General features: G+C 54.6%; 1 protein-coding gene across 1 annotated transcript in view; it reads left to right on the top strand.

The window, feature by feature from the left end:
- Window positions 1-11,536, top strand: part of LOC311614290 (pro-interleukin-16-like) — a gene marked incomplete at its 3' end in the record, with an annotated part of 33,861 nt that extends 22,325 nt beyond the window's left edge. The window contains exon 5 of the mRNA XM_084868977.1: window positions 11,418-11,536. Coding sequence (XP_084725103.1) covers window positions 11,418-11,536 — 119 coding nt within the window. The remainder of the gene's footprint in view (window positions 1-11,417) is intronic.
- Window positions 11,537-20,608: the final 9,072 nt, after the last annotated feature.

The raw sequence follows: 20,608 nt of genomic DNA, 5'->3' as shown, positions 1-20,608 counted from the left end.
TCAATCTCTCTCTCTCTCTCTCTCTCTCTCTCTCTCTCTCTCTCTCTCTCTCTCTCTCTCTCTCTCTCCTCTCTCTCTCTCTCTCTCTCTCTCTCTCTCTCTCTCCCTCAGCTCCACCCCGGAGGCCCCAGCGGCTGGAATCCCCCCCTGGACAGCCGTTGGGCGGAGGCCGGCCTTGAACTGCGGGAAGGCCTTCCTCCCAAAGCTCTAAGCACAGCCCGGGCAGCGATGCCCCAGGACTGGGAGGGACGGCGCCATCTGGCGGCCGGAGCCAGTACTGCAGCCACTGCGCAGGACGGAGTAACTGTCACAGCACACGCACACAGCACACGCACACACTCACACACGTGTGTGGGCACACCCAAGTGCACACACATGCACGTGTGCGCCCACACGTGCACACACATGCGTCTGTGAGTACACATGCGCACACTCATGTGTGTGGCACATATGTACATGATAGCACACGTGCTCACATGTGTGCGATCACACATGCACTCGTGCACACACATGCATCATGAACACGTGTGTGGCTACACTCAGGCACACATGCATGCACATGCTCATCCACGCGTGTGCACACACGTGCACACTCACACGCACACCCGTACACACGCTCACACATGCATACACATGCGCACACTCTCTCGTACATGTGTGTGGGCACACTCGGACACACACATGCTTACCCATGTGCACACTCACTCATGCACAGACGCACACACACATGCGTGCGCACACACACCTTGTTAACATCCTTCTGCAGAGCAGCTCTGATAGCTGTTGGGAAGGGATTTTTTCTCTTTTTTTCTTTCTTTCTTTCTTTTTCTCTTTCTTTCTCTTAAGGTTTGATTCTTTTGAATCTTTTTCTTTTTTCATTCTTTTAAAAATATATATTTTATTGATTTTTTACACAGAGGAAGGGAGAGAGAGAGTTAGAAACATCGATGAGAGAGAAACATCGACCAGCTGCCTCCTGCCACCCACCACCTGGGATGGGCCCGCAACCAAGGTCCATGCCCTTGACTGGAATCGAACCCGGGACCTTTCAGTCCGCAGGCCAACGCTCTCTCTCTCTCTATCCACTGAGCCACACCGGTTTGGGCTTGAATCTTTTTCTTTACTTACCAGTTTTCAGAATGATCAGTCGGTCCCTTAGGATTCTCTCCAGGAGCTTTTTAATTTTTTATCATTATGAACTCAACAAATTGGATGGATTCCAGTGCATGGCAATTATTCTTCTGCATCTTTTTTTTTTTTAACTCCCCACCCGAGGACATTTTCCCATTGATTCTTAGAGAGAGTGGAAAGGGGGAAGGAGAGAGAGAGAAGAGAGAAACATGGACATGAGAGAGACACGTCGATGGGAGAGAGACACGTCGATGGGCTGCCTCCTGCACGCGCCTCAACCAGGGCCCGGGCCAGGAGGAGCCTGCCATTGAGGTCCGTGCCCGTGACCGGGAATCGAACCCGGGACCCTTCGGTCCCCACGCCGGCGCTCTGTCCACTGAGCCACACCGGCCACTGCGGTGACCATGTGACTTGGAACCCAGATGTTAAAGTTACAGGCTCACTCGGGTATCCCTGCCTGGTCCAAAGATCATCCCCAACATTGTGTTCCTTTAAAACCAGCCTGTGGTGCTGAGGCCGGTGTGGCTCAGTGGATAGAGCCTCGGCCGAAGGGCGGGGGAGAGGGACCCTGCCTGAATTCACACTCCAGGCCTCCAGTCCTATCTAAAAAAATCCATATGCAAATGGACTGACATTCCAACACACAAAATGGCTGCCCCCCTGTGGTCGAAGGTGGCCTGCAGGGGAGGGCAGTTGGGGGTGACCAGGCCTGCAGGGGAGGGTAGTTGGGAGGGACCAGGTCTGCAGGGGAGGGCAGTTGGGAGGGACCAGGCCTGCAGGGGAGGGCAGTTGGGGGGGACCAGGCCTGCAGGGGAGGGCATTTGGGGGGGACCAGGCCTGCAGGGGAGGGCAGTTGGGGAGAACTAGGCCTACAGGGGAGGGAAGTTGGAGGCATTTGGGCTGGCAGGGGAGGGCAGTTAGGGGCAATTGGGTGGGCAGGGGAGTGGTTAGGCATTGATCAGGCTGGCAGGGGAGTGGTTAGGGGGTGATCAGGCTGGCAGGCAGAAGCGGTTAGGGGCAATCAGGAAGGCAGGCAGGCGAGCTGTTGGGAGCCAGCAGTCCTGGATTGTGAGGGGTATGTCCGACTGCCTGTGTAGGCCCGATCCCACCCTGGAGGGGTCCCAGATTGGAGAGGGTGCAGGCCGGGCTGAGGGACACCCCCCCCCCTGCCTCCATGCACGAATGCCATGCACCGGGCCTCTCGTCTGTAATAATACAGGATTTCTCCAAGAGCCAAAACCGGTGTGGCTCAGTGGATAGAGCGTCGGCCTACGGACTCAAGGGTCCCGGGTTCGATTCCAGTCAGGGGCAGGACCTTGGTTGCGGGCACATCCCCAGTGGGGGGTGTGCAGGAGGCAGCTGACCGATGTTTCTCTCTCATCAATGTTTCTGACTCTCTATCCCTCTCCTTTCCTCTCTGTAAAAATCAATAAAATATATTTTAAAAAATAAAATATATTAAAAGAAGGAAAGGAAGGAAGGAAGGAAGGAAGGAAGGAAGGAAGGAAGGAAGGAAGAAAGGAAGAAAGAAAAAGAGCCAAAACCGGTTTGGCTCAGTGGATAGATCTTCGGCCTGCGGACTGAAAGGTCCCAGGTTCGATTCCGGTCAAGGGCATGTGCATTGGTTGCGGGCACATCCCCAGTAGGGATAGTGCAGGAGGCAACTGGTCGATGCTTCTCTCTCATCGATGTTTCTGACTCTCTATCCCTCTCCCTTCCTCTCTGTAAAAAATCAATAAAATATATATTTTTTAAAAAAAGAAAAAAAAAAAGAAAAGAAAAAGAATTCCTCCAAGAAATCCTGCGAATAGCTCCCCGCCCGGACCATCAGAGAGACACAGACATGCACCCCGGCCCTCAGAGCTCCCGCCGTTCACGCCGTGCGAGGCTCCCGGATTCTCGCATCCCCTGCAGACCCGCGGGGCCGCCCGGTCACGCCCGCACGGGGCCGCGCACGCCGGGCCCCCGGCCTCCGGCATGACGTCATGCGGTCTGTGCTGCTTAGACAAACACCTGGGAGGCCTCCTGGGGAGGATCCCCGTCTAGACATCGCCGGAAACACACACACACACACACACACACACACACGCACGCACGCACGCAACACCCTGCTCACATGTGTTTCTCATTAGGAGGAACCGTTATCCGGCCGGCGCGCGGGAACGCCGCGATGTCCACGTGTGGCCCGTTAGGTCCCGCCCTGGGATGGACGCTCTCAGGAGTCCCACGTGCATGCATACATCTGGAACCTTGCTTTTTGTATTTTTTAAAAATATATATATATATTTTATTGATTTTTACAGAGAGGAAGGGAGAGAGATAGAGAGCTAGAAACATCGATGAGAGAGAAACATTGACCAGCTGCCTCTTGCACACCCCCTACCGGGGATGTGCCCGCAACCAACGTACATGCAACCTCACCGGAATCGAACCCGGGACCTTTCAGTCCGCAGACAGACGCTCTACCACTGAGCCAAACCGGTTTCAGCTGTATTTTTTTTATTTCTTTTCCTTTTCCTTTTTTTTTTTTAAATAATGCACAATTGCATCTTTTTAAAAATATATATATATATATTATTGATTTTACACAGAGAGGAATTGAGAGGGACAGTTAGAAACGTCAATGAGAGAGAAACATCGACCAGCTGCCTCTTGCACACCCCCTACCGGGGATGTGCCCGCAACCAAGGTACATGCAACCTCACCGGAATCGAACCCAGGACCTTTCAGTCCGCAGACCGATGCTCTACCGCTGAGCCAAACCGGTTTTGGCTGTATTTTTTTTATTTCTAAAAATATATATATTTGTATTGATTTCAGAGAGGAAGGGAGAGGGAGAGAGAGAGGGAGAGAGAGAGAAACGTCAGTGATGAGAGAGCATCATGGACCGGCTGCCTCCTGCACGCCCCCCACTGGGGATGGAGCCTGCAACCCGGGCCTGTGCCCTGACTGGGAATCGAACCCAGGACCCTTCAGTCCACAGCCCGACACTCTATCCACTGAGCCACACCGGCTAGGGCTAATAAAACAGTTATGTTTTGACTGCAAGCCTTAGGTGATGGGAAGAGGGGTGAAACACAACAGTCTGCCAGGTAAACTGGGTTGTTTTATTTTATTTTATTTTATTTACTTTTCGTTAATCCTCCCCCGAGGCTATCTTCCTGTTGGTCTTAGAGAAGGTGGAAGAGACAGAGAGAAACACACTGACGGGTTGCTTCCTGCATGTGCCCCGACCAGGACCCAGGCTGGTCAGGGGCCTGCCACCAAGGTACGTTGTGCCCTGGATCAAATCGAACCCAGGACCCTTCCGTGTGCAGGCTGACGCTCTATCCACTGAGCAACACCAGCCAGGCTCATATGTGTGTGTGTTTTTTGTGTTGTGTTTTTTTGTTTCTTTGTTTGCTCTTCCCAATAAGCACTTGCAACTGCTGGCTAACAGATAGGCATGGGATGGTCACGTGTTTTTGTGTGTTTTTAAATATATATATATTTTTACTAGAGGCCCGGTGGGGGGTCAGGCCCTTGGGGAGGGGGGCTGTGTGTGCAGGAGGAGATGTGGGAGGTTGGTCAGCCAGCTGGCCTGCTCCCGATGGGGGTGGGGGGTGACCGCCAGGGGAAGGAGCCGTCCACTGGTCGAACTCCAGGTCGAGGGGACCATTTGCATATTAGCCTGTGCAAAATCAATAAAATACATTTTTTTAAAAAAAAAAATATTAAAGCCGAAGCCGGTGTGGCTCAGTGGATAGAGCGTCGGTCTGCGGACTGAAAGGTCCCGGGTTCGATTCCGGTCAAGGGCATGGACCTTGGTTGTGGGCACATCCCCGGTGGGGGGTGTGCAGGAGGCAGTTGGTCGATGTTTCGCTCTCATCGACGTTTCTAGCTCTCTCTCCCTCTCCCTTCCTCTCTGTAAAAAATCTATAAAATATATATATTTTTTAAAATATTAAAAAGAAATTTAAAAAAAAATGGTGGAACCCTGTGGCTTCCTTTCTCAGCCAAGAGGCCCAGGACAGACCACTGCAGACTCCCATGAGGACGCCCGCCCCCCGTTTTGATGCGTCTGCGGCCGCCTTCTCTCTGTGGGGGACCCCCCCACCCCCCCTTTTTGCAGCAGCGGCGGCGGCGGCGCCTGCAGCCATCTGTCCGCGTGCAAAGAGCAAAAAGGCGGGGTGGCTGCTCTGGGCCCCATTCCAATGCACGCCCCGCACTGGCTCCCCGCCAGCCCGAGCACCGCGTCTCCCAGGCAACGCGGCCCGGTTGCCATGGACACGCCCGTCGCGAACCAGCCAATCACAGGCCGCCCACGGAGCCAGACGCGCAGCGCGGATGCTCAGACCCTGCGATCCGCGGGGGACAGGAGCAGAGGGGCCTCGGCGCCTGCATCTGGGCGGGGGGAGGGGGGGGCGGGGGGCGGCCGGAAGGCGTGACGCCGTCACGGGCATCATGGGGCAGAGTCTGCAAAGATGAGGTCCGCGCTGCAGGGATGGTGCCATGGGGGATCCGTTATCCCGTCCCCCCACTCCGCGTGGCTCAGGGTTCATCTTTCCGGGCTTCGTGTCCTGGAGGAGGCCGTACACAAATGGAAAGAGATGGAAAAAGAGTTAATTTGGGGAAAATGGGGGGCCAGGGCGGACCCCACCTCTGGGGGGGGGGGAGAGGACTGTCCACTGCTCTGGCCTTTTGCCATCCCTTTTATATATATATATATGTGTGTGTGTGTGTGTGTGTGTGTGTGTCTGTGTGTGAGTGTGTGTATGTGTGTATATGTATATATATGTATATATATATATATGTATATATATTTGATTTTTCACAGAGAGGAAGAGAGAGAGAGCTAGAGAGCTAGAAACATTGATGAGAGAGACACATCCATCAGTTGCCTCTTGCACACCCCCCCACTGGGGATGTGCCCGCAGCCAATGTGCATGCCCTTGACCGGGATCGAACCCGGGACCTTTCAGTCCGCAGGCCGACGCTCTATCCACTGAGCCACCTCTGTTTCAGCTGCCATCCCTTTTATAGTTGAGGTTCTGAGATACACCCGCATCCTTCTTCAGGCAGGAAATTCCAACAATAGACAATCAGCAGCAAGAATTTACATGTGCTTTGCCGACACACCGGTGTGGCGCAGTGGATAGAGCGTCGGCCTGCAGACTGAGGGGTCCCGGGTTCGATTCCGGTCAAAGGCATGTGCTGCCCGGATGGCAGGCTCCATCCTTAGCTCAGGGCGTGCAGGAGGCAGCCGGTCTGTGATGCTCTCTCATCATGGATGTTTCTCTCTCCCTCTCTCTCTCTCTCTCTCTCTCTCTCTCTCTCCCTCTCCCTCTCCCTCTCCCTCTCCCTCTCCCTCTCCCTTCCTCTCTGACATGCATTCAGAAAGCATATCTTTAAAAAGTGTTTTGTGCCAAAGCCAGTTTGGCTCAGTGGATAGAGCGTCAGCCTGCAGACTGAAAGGTCCCAGGTTCGATTCCGGTCAAGGGCATAGACCTTGGTTGCAGGCACATCCCCGGTTGGGGGTGTGCAAGAGGCAGCTGGTCAATGTTTCTTTCTCACCGACGTTTCTAGCTCTCTGTCTCTCTCCCTTCCTCTCCGTAAAAAATCAATAAAAATATATTTTAAAAATAAATTAAAAAATAAAAAGTTTTTTGTTTGTTTGTTTTGTTTATGAAGAGAGCAGAATCCCTCACCATTTGGCACAAGACCGAAGCCCGGCCTCCCCTCCTGCTGATCGGCAGCAGCCAGACTCGCTCACTCACAATCAGACGAGCTTCTGTGTTTGGGTGGGGAGATCTGGCTGCCGATGGCGGGCTGACGGTGCGGGGTCCGTGGGAACCGAGGGTGCCGGCCGGAACTTGCTGGGACCCGAGCTTCAGCGGAGCAGGCACGCTGGCCCAAGGCTCCAGGTTCCCGGTGAGAAAACGAACCCACTGAGGCCGGGCGCTGAGCCCTGGCCAGACGGGACCTGGGAGAGTCTTTTTTTTTTTTTTTAACTATATCTATTTGTATACGAGAGGCCCGGTGCACGAATTTGTACACGGGGGTGGGGTCCAGGGGAGGATGGCCGAGGGAGTGCACTGACCACCTGGGGGCAGCTCCTCTGTTGAGCATCCGGCATGCAGACAGAAGGGTCCCAGGTTCGATCCCAGCCAAGGGCATGGACCTTGGTTTCGGGCACATCCCCGGGGGGGGGGGGGGGGGGGGGCGGTGCAGGAGGCAGCTGATGGGTGTTTCTCTCTCATCGATGTTTCTAGCTCTCTATCCCTCTCCTTTCCTCTCTGTAAAAAATCAATAATATATATATATATATATATATATATGGGTCCTGGGTTCAATTCCCAGTCAGGGCACACAGGCAGCTGGTGGATGTTTCTCTCTCATCGATGTTTCTAGCTCTCTATCCCTCTACCTTCGTCTCTGTAAAAAAAAAAAAAAAATCAATAAAATATATATATATATATATATATATATATATATATATATATTTTTTTTTTTTTTTTTTTTTTTTTTTTTAAATAACGACTCAGCCCTAGCCTGCGTGGCTCAGTGGATAGAGCATCAATCAGCCTGAGGACTGAAGGGTCACGGGTTCGATCCCAGTCAAGGGCATGGACCTTGGTGGCGAGCACACCCTCAGTGGGGGGTGTGCAGGAGGCAGCTGATGGATGTGTCTCTCTCATGGATGTTTCTAACTCTCTATCCCTCTCCCTTCCCCTCTGTAAAGAATCAACAAAATATATTTTAAAAAAAGAAGGAAGGTGGATGCGGCCTCCATTTGGGAACGTGAAAAACCCAAGGATGGTCTCCCCTCCTGCCTCCTCCTTCACCCCCCACCCCTGGGCATCATCTCGGTCATTTGAGGGCTCGGGCGGCCCCCACCGGGCTGTGGCCAGGGAAACCCAATAGCCCCTGGATTGTGTGTGTGTGTGTGTGTGTGTGTGTGTGTGTGTTTTGTTAACAAGAATATCGTGTGTGGGGCGTGTGTGTCCACTCCTGGCCCCGTGAAAGGTAAGATGCCGGCGTGGGTGGCTGTCAGACGGGGCCAGCCCGGGACCCTCGGGCCACAGAAGGAATGATCTAGAAGGGAGGGAGGGAGGGAGAGAGAGAGAGAGAGAGGGAGAGAGAGAGAGAGAGAGAGAGAGGGAGAGAGGAGGGGATCGAATGCCGCCTGGAGCTGAGCGACCCCACACGCCCGGGCTTGGCTGGAGCACAGGGTCCCGGGGGACCCGTCAGCTGATAGAGACGCGGGGACCGGCCTGATCGAGACACCGGCCACTGGGGAGGGGGCCGGGGTGTCCGCTTCTGTGCAGTGTTCTTCGTTCTGCGACAGAGGCCTGTTGTTCTGTTCAACCTCGCCCGAGCACCCTTTCCCATTGATTAAAAAAATAATAAAATAAAATAAAATAAAAATATATATATATATATATATATATATATATATATATATATATATATATATTGATTGATTTTCACAGAGAGGAAGGGAGAGGGAGAGAGAGTTAGAAATATTGATGAGAGCCGAAACCGGTTTGGCTCAGTGGATAGAGCGTCGGTCTGCGGACTGAAAGGTCCCGGGTTCGATTCCGGTCAAGGGCATGTACATTGCTTGCGGGCACATCTCCAGTAAGGGGTGTGCAAGAGGCAGCTGGTTGATGTTTCTCTTTCATCGACGTTTCTAGCTCTCTATCCCTCTCCCTTCCTCTGGTAAAGGGCGTGGACCTTGGTTGTGGGCACATCCCCAGTGGGGGGTGTGCAGAAGGCAGCTGATGGGTGTTTCTCTCTCATCGATGTTTCTAGCTCTGTCTCCCTCTCCCTTCCTCTCTGTAACAAATCAATAATATATATATGCTGGGACCGGTTTGGCTCAATGGATAGAGCGTCGGCTTGGGGACTGAAGGGTCCCGGGTTCGATTCCGGTCAAGGGCATGTACCTGGGTTGGGGGCACATCCCCAGTGGGGGGTGTGCAGAAGGCAGCTGATGGGTGTTTCTCTCTCATCGATGTTTCTAGCTCTGTCTCCCTCTCCCTTCCTCTCTGTAAGAAATCAATAATATATATATATACGCCGGGACCGGTTTGGCTCAATGGATAGAGTGTCGGCTTGGGGACTGAAGGGTCCCGGGTTCGATTCCGGTCAAGGGCATGTACCTTGGTTGTGGGCACATCCCCAGTGGGGGGTGTGCAGAAGGCAGCTGATGGGTGTTTCTCTCTCATCGATGTTTCTAGCTCTGTCTCCCTCTCCCTTCCTCTCTGTAAGAAATCAATAATATATATATACGCCGGGACCGGTTTGGCTCAATGGATAGAGCGTCGGCTTGGGGACTGAAGGGTCCCGGGTTCGATTCCGGTCAAGGGCATGTACCTGGGTTGGGGGCATATCCCCAGTGGGGGGTGTGCAAGAGGCAGCTGATCGATGACTCTCTCTCATCGATGTTTCTGACTCTATCTCTCTCCCTTCTTCTCTGTATAAAATCAATAAAAATATATTAAAAATTGTACATATATATATATAAAATAAAAGAGTAATATGCTCATTAGACCAGACGTCTTTCCAGCCAGGGTGCGGGGGGTGGGGGTGGGTAGGAAGACGTACTCTGGCATGATTTTTCATGCATCAGGCTTCTAGGAAAACTGTATGAGGGGAAAAAAAAAAAACACAAAAAAACACGCAAAACCCTACTATTACCTTCTCACAGGGTCTCCTCCAGACAGTCACCACGCCTGCTCCTCCTTCCTATTTTTATTTTATTTTTTTAAAGGAATTTTCTTTTCTTTTCTTTTCTTTTAATATACTTTATTGATTTTTTACAGAGAGGAAGGGAGAGAAACAGAGAGTTAGAAACATCGATGAGAGAGAATCATCGATCCGCTGCCTCCTGCACGCCCCCCACTGGGGATGTGCCCGCCACCAAGGTCCATGCCCTTGTCCGGAATGGAACCCGGGACCCTTCCGTCCGCAGGCCGACGCTCTGTCCACTGGGCCACACCAGCTTTGGCCTCGTGCAAGCCGAGTCCAGCCTGGGACCCCTCCCCGCCAGCCCAGAAGCAGTTGTATCCACTGATCCCAGGGCCTCGCAGCCCATGTGCCTTTTAGAGAGGGGCAGGATGGGGCTGAGCTACGCCCCCAAGGCTGCACCCCCAAACCCCCCGCCCCCCGCAGCCGCCCTGACTGTAGCAAATGCAACGGAAACGCCTTGCACCACGACATTCAGGTCAATTTGTTGCAAAGCGCGAGCGCCCGCCTGCACAGGCGCCCTGGCCGCATTTGCCACAAAAATAAGCTGAGGGTTGGTGCGTCGGGAGGGCAGGTGAAGGCATATGTGAGGGGGGGGTAAGGGAGGCTGGGGGGAGGTCATGGGGGGGAAAAAGACATAGGTACTAAGTGCAATGCTTCAAACAATAAAATAATAATTAATAATAATAATAGTCGAAACCGTTGTGGCTCAGTGGATAGAGTGCCGGCCTGCGGACTGAAGGGTCCCGGGTTCGATTCCGGGGTCAAGGGCATGGACCTTGGTTGCAGGCACATCCCCAGTGAGGGGGGCGTGCAGGAGGCGGCTGGTCGATGATTCTCTCTCATCGATGTTTCTAGCTCTCTATCTCTCTCCCTTCCTCTCTGTTAAAAATCAATTAAAAAAAAAAATATATATATATATATATATATATATATATATATATATATATATTTAAAAGGCTAATATGCAAATGGTCCCCTCGACCAGGAGTTCGACCAGCAGGCAGGCCGGCCAACCGCCCATGTCCCCTCCCCCTGGCCAGGCTGGCTGAACCCTACCCATGCACGAATTCATGCACCGGGCCTATAATACACACACACACACACACACACACACACACACACACACAAACACTGAGTGGCAGGATGATTATGCGTTCAGAGATCATCCTCATCTGGCCGCTCCGTGTATCTTTTTATTGATCTCCGAGGGGAAGGAAGAGAGAGGGATAGAGAGCTAATAGAAACACCGATGAGAGAGAATCATCCGTCAGCTGCCTCCTGCACGCCCCCCCACTGGGGATGTGCCCGCAGCCTCGGTCCATGCCCTCGACCGGAATCGAACCCCGGGGGCCTTTCAGTCTGCAGGCCGGCGCTCTACCCACTGAGCCACACCGGCCCGGGGCTAAACGATCAGAGTTTCCAGGGGCAGTGGGGCGGCCCGGGAATGGCTGGGATCCCATTTCCAGCCAGCAGACAGACATCGCCACCCCTCCCCTCCTCCCCCAGCGGACAGGGGAGGCCCCGGGGAGACTCTAACCCGCCCCCGCCCTCAGGTCGGCCAAGGTCTGCAGCGGAAGGGCCCTCCCTGCAGAAGGTGACAGTGTACGACAGTGTAGCAGCTGGTCCCTCAGGCCAGCCGTCAACAGGATGCGGCTGGCAGGTGCTCAGGTGAAATCAGCACGAAATTGACCACCCAGAGGAGGGAGTGGGGGGTGGGGGGGATGGCTGAACCCCTCCTGGGAGGCTCCGCTCCCCAGGGCCCCCCCCCACACACACTCCTTCACTGCCTGCACGTGAATAAAGCTGGGCTATCATTTCTCTCTCTCTCTCTCTCTCTCTCTCTCTCTCTCTCTCTCTCTCTCAAATATATTTTATTGATTTGTTTACAGAGAGGAAGAGAGAGGGATAGAGAGTTAGAAACATCTATCAGCTGCCTCTTGCACGCCCCCCACTGGGGATGTGCCAGCAACCAATGTACATGCCCCTGACCGGAGTCGAACCCGGGACCTTTCAGTCCGCAGGCCGACGCTCTATCTATCCATTGAGCCAAACCGGTTTCGGCGCTCTCTCTCTCTCTCTCTCTCTCTCTCTCTCTCTCTCTCTCTCTCTCTCTGCTATATATATATATATATATATATATATATATATATATATATATATATATATATAAAATATATTTTATTGATTTTGTACAGACAGGAAGGGAGAGAGATAGAGAGTTAGAAATATCAATGAGAGAGAGTCATCCACCAGCTGCCTCCTGCACACCCCCCACTGGGGATGTGCCCGCAACCAAGGTCCATGCCCTTGACGGGAATCGAACCCGGGACCTTTCAGTCCGCAGGCCGACGCTCTATCCACTGAGCCACACCGGTGAGGGCCAAACTCAGTTTTTACACGGGAATGGCCCTCGCGTGCGGGTGTAGACGCAGTGTTGAGAAAAAGCCTTCCTAAGACACCGAGGGGGAGAGGAGAAGTGGGCGGCCAGGCCAGGTGTGCCCAGCAAAAGCAGACAAAGCGAAGACAGCCCCTCGCACAAACTTCACGGAAACACAGACGCACAGAGGTCATTTCACTCACACAAATTTTTTTTACAATGAAAAGGTCCCCACAGCCCGGCCGGTGTGGCCCAGTGGTTGAGCGTCGACCTAGGAACCAGGAGGTCAGGGTTCGACGTTTCTAGCTCTCCATCCTTCTCTCTTCCTTTCTGTAAAAAAATCAATAAAATATATTTTTTTAAAAAAAAAAACTATCCTATATAGCCGAAGCCTGTTTGGCTCAGTGGATAGAGCGACGGTCTGCGGACTGAAAGGTCCCGGGTTCGATTCCCAGTCAAGGCACAGGCCCGGGTTGCAGGCTCCATCCCCAGTGGGGGGCGTGCAGGAGGCAGCCGGTCCATGATGCTCTCTCATCACTGAAGTTTCTCTCTCTCTCCCTCTCTCTCTCCTTCTCCCTTCCTCTCTGAAATCAATACAAATATATATATATATATATATATATATATATATATATATATATATATATATATATTTTAGAAATAAAAAAAATACAGCCGAAACCGGTTTGGCTCAGTGGTAGAGCGTCGGCCTGCGGACTGAAAGGTCCTGGGTTCGATTCCGGTCAAGGGCAGGTACCTTGGTTGCGGGCACATCCTTGGTAGGGGGTGTGCAGGAGGCAGCTGGTCGATGTTTCGCTGTCATTGATATTTCTAGCTCTCTATCTCTCTCCCTTCCTCTCTGTAAAAAAATCAATAAAATATATATTTTTTTTTAAAAAAAAAACTATCCTATATAATAAAAGATTAATATGCTAAGTGTTTGGTCGACTGGCAGGCCATTCAACCAAGGAAAGCATAATATGCTAATGATATGCTAAGGCCACTCAACTGCTCTCTGAGATGTGCACTGACCACCAGGGGGCAGACGCTCCGACCAGTATGTTAGCTTGCTGCTGGGGTCTGGCCTATTGGGAATGAGTGAGATGGGCTGGACATGCCTGGAGCCCTCCCTTGATCCCTCCCTGGCCGGCCAGCCTCCAGCCTCCCTCCCCGGCCCTGACTGTGCACCAGTGGGGTCTCTCGGCCTGGCCTGAGCCCTCTCACAATCTGGGGCCCCTCAGGGGATGTCGGAGAACCGGTTTCGGCCCGATCCTGCAGGCTGGGCTGAGGGACCCCGCTGGTGCAGGAATTCATGCCATGGGCCTCTAATATTTAAACACACACACACACACACACACACATACATACACACAATAAAAACACATACATACACAAAATAAAAAAAACCTACCCATGTACACCGAGTGGCCAGATGATGATGATCTCTGGACGCATAATCATCTGGCCACTCCGTGTCTGTCCTATAGAATAAAAGGCTCATGTGCAAATGGTCCCCTTGACCAGGAGTCCGACCAGCAGGCAGGCTGGCCAACCGCCCATGTCCCCTCCCCCAGGCCAGGCTGGCTGGACCCCACCCATGCACGAGTTCATGCACCAGGCCTCATACACACACACACACACACACATACACACACACACACACACAAAGGCTTGTGCACACAAACACATGTGCACATAATCATATGCACACATGCATGCACATGCACACAATAATCACACCCGTGCGCACACGTACACACATGTGCAATGATCACATTCCCATGCAGTGCTCACATGCATGTTATCCTGGGTGTGTGCGTGCACATACATGTTCACATGTGCACAAATATGCTCACAGCCATGTCCACACGAACAGACGTGTGTGTGCGCCCATGCCCACACAAACAATGATCACATGTGTGTATACATGTACACGTGTGATGTTCACATGTATACACCTGTTCCCATACACCCAAGGACACACACACCCCGCACCCCGTTACCAGGGGAATCTCCATCCCACAGAGCAGCTCCTGCTGGGGGCCGGCCCCCACTTTGCAGATAAGGCCTTCTCTCACCCCGCCCTCCTCACCCGGCCTGCCATCCCTCCGTTCCCTCCCCCCGGGCACCTGCTCCAGCCAGTCCTGCGGGCATTGGGGGGGACAGAGCTGCAGGCCTGGGGGAAACAGAGCTGAGGGCCTGGCGGGGGATAGAGCTGCGGGCCTGGGGGGGGGACAGAGCTGCAGGCCTGGGGGGGACAGAGCTGCAGGCCTGGGGGGGCAGAGCTGCAGGCCTGGGGAGGACAGAGCTGCAGGCCTGGGGGGGACAGAGCTGCAGGCCTGGGGGGGGGGCAGAGCTGCAGGCCTGGCCAGGCCCCTTCCTCCTTCCCCTCCTGGGGCCCCCGGGGGTAACCGGCTCTGGAACCGGGGTCACAGCCAGGCCTCTCCTCTGCCTCCCGGCTGAGCACAGCTGGGGCGGATCCTGTCTCATCTCTGGGCTCTGGGGGCAAATGAGGCTGGGGGGGGGGCAGACGGGGCTCCGGGGGGACAGACGGGGAGACAGACGGGGGGACAGACGGGGGACAGATGGGGCTCAGGGGGGGACAGACGGGGAGACAGACGGGGGGACAGACGGGGGACAGACGGGGGACAGATGGGGCTCAGGGGGGGACAGACGGGGAGACAGACGGGGGGACAGACGGGGGGACAGACGGGGGACAGATGGGGCTCCGGGGGGACAGACGGGGAGACAGACGGGGGGACAGACGGGGGACAGATGGGGCTCAGGGGGGGACAGACGGGGAGACAGACGGGGGGACAGACGGGGGACAGACGGGGCTCAGGGGGGGACAGACGGGGGACAGACGGGGGGACAGACGGGGGGACAGACGGGGGACAGACGGGGGGACAGACGGGGGACAGACGGGGCTCCGGGGGGACAGACGGGGGACAGACGGGGGGACAGACGGGGGACAGACGGGGGGACAGACGGGGGACAGACGGGGCTCCGGGGGGACAGACGGGGGGACAGACGGGGGGACAGACGGGGGACAGACGGGGGACAGATGGGGGGACAGACGGGGGGACAGACGGGGGACAGACGGGGCTCCAGGGGGACAGACGGGGGACAGACGGGGGGACAGACGGGGGGACAGACGGGGGGACAGACGGGGGGACAGACGGGGCTCCGGGGGGACAGACGGGGGGACAGATGGGGGACAGACGGGGGACAGACGGGGGGACAGACGGGGGACAGACGGGGGGACAGACGGGGGACAGATGGGGGACAGACGGGGGGACAGACGGGGCTCAGGGGGGGACAGACGGGGAGACAGACAGGGGGACAGACGGGGGACAGACGGGGCTCAGGGGGGGACAGACGGGGGACAGACGGGGGGACAGACGGGGGGACAGACGGGGGACAGACGGGGGACAGATGGGGCTCAGGGGGGGACAGACGGGGAGACAGACGGGGGGACAGACGGGGGGACAGACGGGGGACAGATGGGGCTCCGGGGGGACAGACGGGGAGACAGACGGGGGGACAGACGGGGGACAGATGGGGCTCAGGGGGGGACAGACGGGGAGACAGACGGGGGGACAGACGGGGGACAGACGGGGCTCAGGGGGGGACAGACGGGGGACAGACGGGGGGACAGACGGGGGGACAGACGGGGGACAGACGGGGGGACAGACGGGGGACAGACGGGGCTCCGGGGGGACAGACGGGGGACAGACGGGGGGACAGACGGGGGACAGACGGGGGGACAGACGGGGGACAGACGGGGCTCCGGGGGGACAGACGGGGGGACAGACGGGGGGACAGACGGGGGACAGACGGGGCTCCGGGGGGACAGACGGGGGGACAGATGGGGGGACAGACGGGGGGACAGACGGGGGACAGACGGGGCTCCAGGGGGACAGACGGGGGACAGACGGGGGGACAGACGGGGGGACAGACGGGGGGACAGACGGGGGGACAGACGGGGGACAGACGGGGGACAGATGGGGGGACAGACGGGGGGACAGACGGGGGACAGACGGGGCTCCAGGGGGACAGACGGGGGACAGACGGGGGGACAGACGGGGGGACAGACGGGGGACAGACGGGGGGACAGACGGGGCTCCGGGGGGACAGACGGGGGACAGACGGGGGACAGACGGGGGGACAGACGGGGGACAGACGGGGGGACAGACGGGGCTCCGGGGGGACAGACGGGGGACAGACGGGGGGACAGACAGGGGACAGACGGGGGGACAGACGGGGGACAGATGGGGGACAGACGGGGGGACAGACGGGGGGACAGACGGGGCTCCGGGGGGACAGACGGGGGGACAGACGGGGGGACAGACGGGGGGACAGACGGGGGACAGACGGGGGGACAGACGGGGGGACAGACGGGGGGACAGACGGGGGACAGACGGGGGGGACAGACGGGGGGGACAGACGGGGGACAGACGGGGGGACAGACGGGGGACAGACGGGGGGACAGACGGGGGGACAGACGGGGGACAGACGGGGGACAGACGGGGGGACAGACGGGGGACAGACGGGGGGACAGACGGGGGGACAGACGGGGGGACAGATGGGGGACAGACGGGGGGGACAGACGGGGGGGACAGACGGGGGACAGACGGGGGGGACAGACGGGGGGACAGACGGGGCTCCGGGGGGACAGACGGGGGGACAGACGGGGCTCCGGGGGGACAGACGGGGGGACAGGCGGGGCTCCGGGGGGACAGACGGGGGACAGACGGGGGGACAGACGGGGGGACAGACGGGGGGACAGACGGGGCTCCGGGGGGACAGACGGGGGGACAGATGGGGGGACAGACGGGGGACAGACGGGGGGACAGACGGGGCTCCGGGGGGACAGACGGGGGACAGACGGGGGGACAGACGGGGGACAGACGGGGCTCCGGGGGGACAGACGGGGGGACAGACGGGGGACAGACGGGGGGACAGACGGGGGGACAGACAGGGCTCAGGGGGGACAGATGGGGCTCCCGGGGGGGACAGATGTGGGTTGCCTTTGCTCACCCCCCACTGGGGATCAAGCCCACCACCTGGGAATGTGCCCTGACCGGGAATCGAACCCGTGACCTCCTGGGTTCAATTCTGGGGAAGAGCATATACACGGAGTGGCCAGATGATGATGATCTCTGAACACATAATAATCTGGCCAATGAGTGTGTGTGTGTGTGTGTGTGTGTGTGTTTGTGTGTGTGTGTGTGTTAGAGGCCCGGTGCATGAATCCGTGCATGGGTGGGGTCCGGCCAGCCTGGCCAGGGGGAGGGGACGTGGGCAGTTGGCCGGCCTGCCTGCTGGTCGAACTCCCGGTCGAGGGGACATTTGCACATGAGCCTTTTATTCTATAGGACAGACACGGAGTGGCCAGATTATTATGCGTTCAGAGATCATCATCATCTGGCCGCTCCGTGTGTATATATTTTAAAAAACCAATAGAAGCTGAAACTGGTTTGGCTCGGTGGACAGAGCGTCGGCCTGCGGACTGAAAGGTCCCGGGTTCGATTCCGGTCCAGGGCATGTACTTTGGTTGCGGGCACATCCCCAGTGGGGGGCGTGCAGGAGGCAGCCGATGGATGTCTCTCTCTCTCTCATCGATGTTTCTCACTACCTTCCTCTCCGTAAAAAATGAATAAAAATATATGTAAAAAAAAATATTAAAATAAAAACCAATGGGGAAAAAAAAATACCTTGGGGTGAGAATTAACAAGAGAAACACAGAAATACACGGGAATGAAAGCCTGCCCCATGGTGGGCAGCCACGGCCGTGCAGGGGCAGCTGGGCTGGGCAAACACAGCCTCCTCCCCAGCAACAACCAACAGTGAACACCAGCCCCTGTCAACACCCATCAGCCGGAGCCCCTGTGGGAGCCTCGAACCCCACTAAGTCCTCCCCTCAAAACCCACAACCCCAGGGAGATGACCCCTCACCCAAGGTCCAGCTAACAGCCCCGACGGACGGATGGACGGACGCCCCTTCCCAGGCAGGCTGGGGCAGGGCTCTGAGGTTCCCGGGTCCCAGGCCCTCTCTGCTTCCTTGGGCTCCTTTCCTTCTTAATCACTTCTTTAAAAATATATATATTTTTTTTATTGATTTTTTACAGAGAAGAAGGGAGAGAGATAGAGAGATAGAAACGTCGATGACAGAGAAACATCGACCAGCCGCCTATTGCACACGCCCCCCACCGGGGATGTGCCCGCAACCAAGGTCCATGCCCTTGACCGGAATCGAACCCGGGACCTTTCAGTCCGCAGGCCGATGCTCCATCCACTGAGCCACACCGGCTTCGGCTATCATCACTTTTTTAAAAAACATGTTTTTGTTTATTTGAGAGAGGAAGGGAGAGGGAGAGAGAAATATCCATGAGGAGAATCATGGGTCAGCCGCCTCCTGCACGCCCCCCACTGGGGATGGAGCCTGCAACCCAGGGCTGTGCCCTTGACCGGGAATCGAACCCTGACCTCCTGGTTCTAGAGGTCGCCACACAAACACAGAGCCACCCCAGCCAGGCCATAACAACATTAAAATGTAGCCCTGGCCGGTGTGGCCAAGTGGGTAGAGCATTGGCCTAGGGACTGAAAGGTCCCGGGTTCGATTCCCGGTCAGGACACAGGCCCGGGTTGTGGGCTGGATCCCCAGTGTGGGGAGCGTGCAGGAGGCAGCTGATCAATGTTTATTATTGATGTTTCTAGCTCTCTATTCCTTTCTGTTCCTCTCTGTAAAAAATCAATAAAGTATATTAAAAATATATATATATACTGCTACCGCTGAAACCGGTGTGGCTCAGTGGTAGAACATCGGTCTGCGGCCTGAAAGGTCCCAGGTTCGATTCCGGTCAAGGGTATGTACATTGGTTGTGGGCACATCCCCGGTAGGGGGCGTGCAAGAGGCAGCTGATCGATGTTTCTCTCTCATCGACGTTTCTAGCTCTCTATCTCTCTCCCTTCCTCTCTGTAAAAAATCAATAAAATATATATTTTTAAAAAAATACTGCTACCATGGCCTAAACACCCAACCAAATGCAACTCTGGCCTTTTTTTTATTAATAATAATAATAATAATCAAAAGTCACCACACCATCTTGTTTTCGTCCATCTTTTATTCATATAGAAATACTTAAAAAACGAAGTAGCACCATGACTTAAAGTTTTACCTTTATTTATGTAGAACTTTAAAATGTCAGAAAAATAAAACTCTTGAGATACAATTTCAAATCTTGTCTCAGCAAATATAATATTAGTATTTTTGACCATGTGGTTCAAGGCCCTTTATCATAAAATAAAATATACTTTTTTTTTTTCTTTTAAACTTTGCTCGGTAAAGTACATTTAAGCTCAAGTAACGTCACCTACACATACATAAAACGAGTGGTAAACAAATGTATTAAAAAATAGAAATACTAAAAACTATAGTGGTGTGTAACAGAGAGAATGTCCGTTAACTGGCACTGCGTTCTACTCATTACAAACGTGATTAGAAAGGTTTGAACAGAGTCCCTTTTGATGTGTAAATACGTTCCTGTGTTTTGTTTTGTTTTTGTAATAATATAGAATAAAATATGTTTTCTATCACGGAATAGAAAAGAACGCTGGGTGAAGCGTAGCTTGAAGATTTTTCGGAAACCTATAAAAAGAATCCTTCATCCCAACAGAATACTGTTCGAAAACGTTACACGTTGTGTGTGGTGTGTGCCTGTGTGCGTGTTTTTATGGTTTTTGTAATCCCGTCACAACTGAGTGGATTATTTAAAAGAATACAGTGTTTGTTCTTTCGCCGATGAGGCCCGTACGAAAAAATAAAAAAGATTTTTTTTTTCCTTTTAAACCCAGCTACAAAAAAGTTCACTGAACTTAAATTAAAATACTTGTAAACATCTTTGCAATATGAAATATAATTCTTCAAGTCAAAAAAGAATAAAATACTTCGATCTGTAGGAATGCAAGATTTCTCTTTTAAAACTTTTAAACGTTTTTTTTTTTCTTCCTTTTTTTCTTAATAGATAAGAGATATGTTACAGTTTCTCTTCACTTCTCATAAAGCTGCAGTATCCCCCCCCCCCCGCCCCCACCGGGGTGTCTCCGGAATGCCTGGCGCTTTCTAGAACATTCTGGAAAGATCCACGGTGTTCTAGAACAAGCATCAATAGGAACCCAGCCACAGGGGGGTTGGGGGGGGGGGTGGTGGAGGGAAAAAGGGAGGATTCACGAAAAGACAGGCCACATACCCCATACATAACACTATTATCGTCATCATCAGCATCTTCACCCTAAATCACGGTCCATGGTTTTCCTACATGAAGCGCGTGGAGAAACTCGTGGGGAGGGGGTGTATTTCCTTCC

This window comes from Pipistrellus hanaki, assembly GCF_964339955.1.
Source record: "Pipistrellus hanaki genome assembly, chromosome: 21".
Lineage (NCBI taxonomy): Eukaryota > Metazoa > Chordata > Mammalia > Chiroptera > Vespertilionidae > Pipistrellus > Pipistrellus hanaki.
Note: the sequence above shows the minus strand (reverse complement) of the source record. Positions and strands in the feature narration are given on the sequence as shown.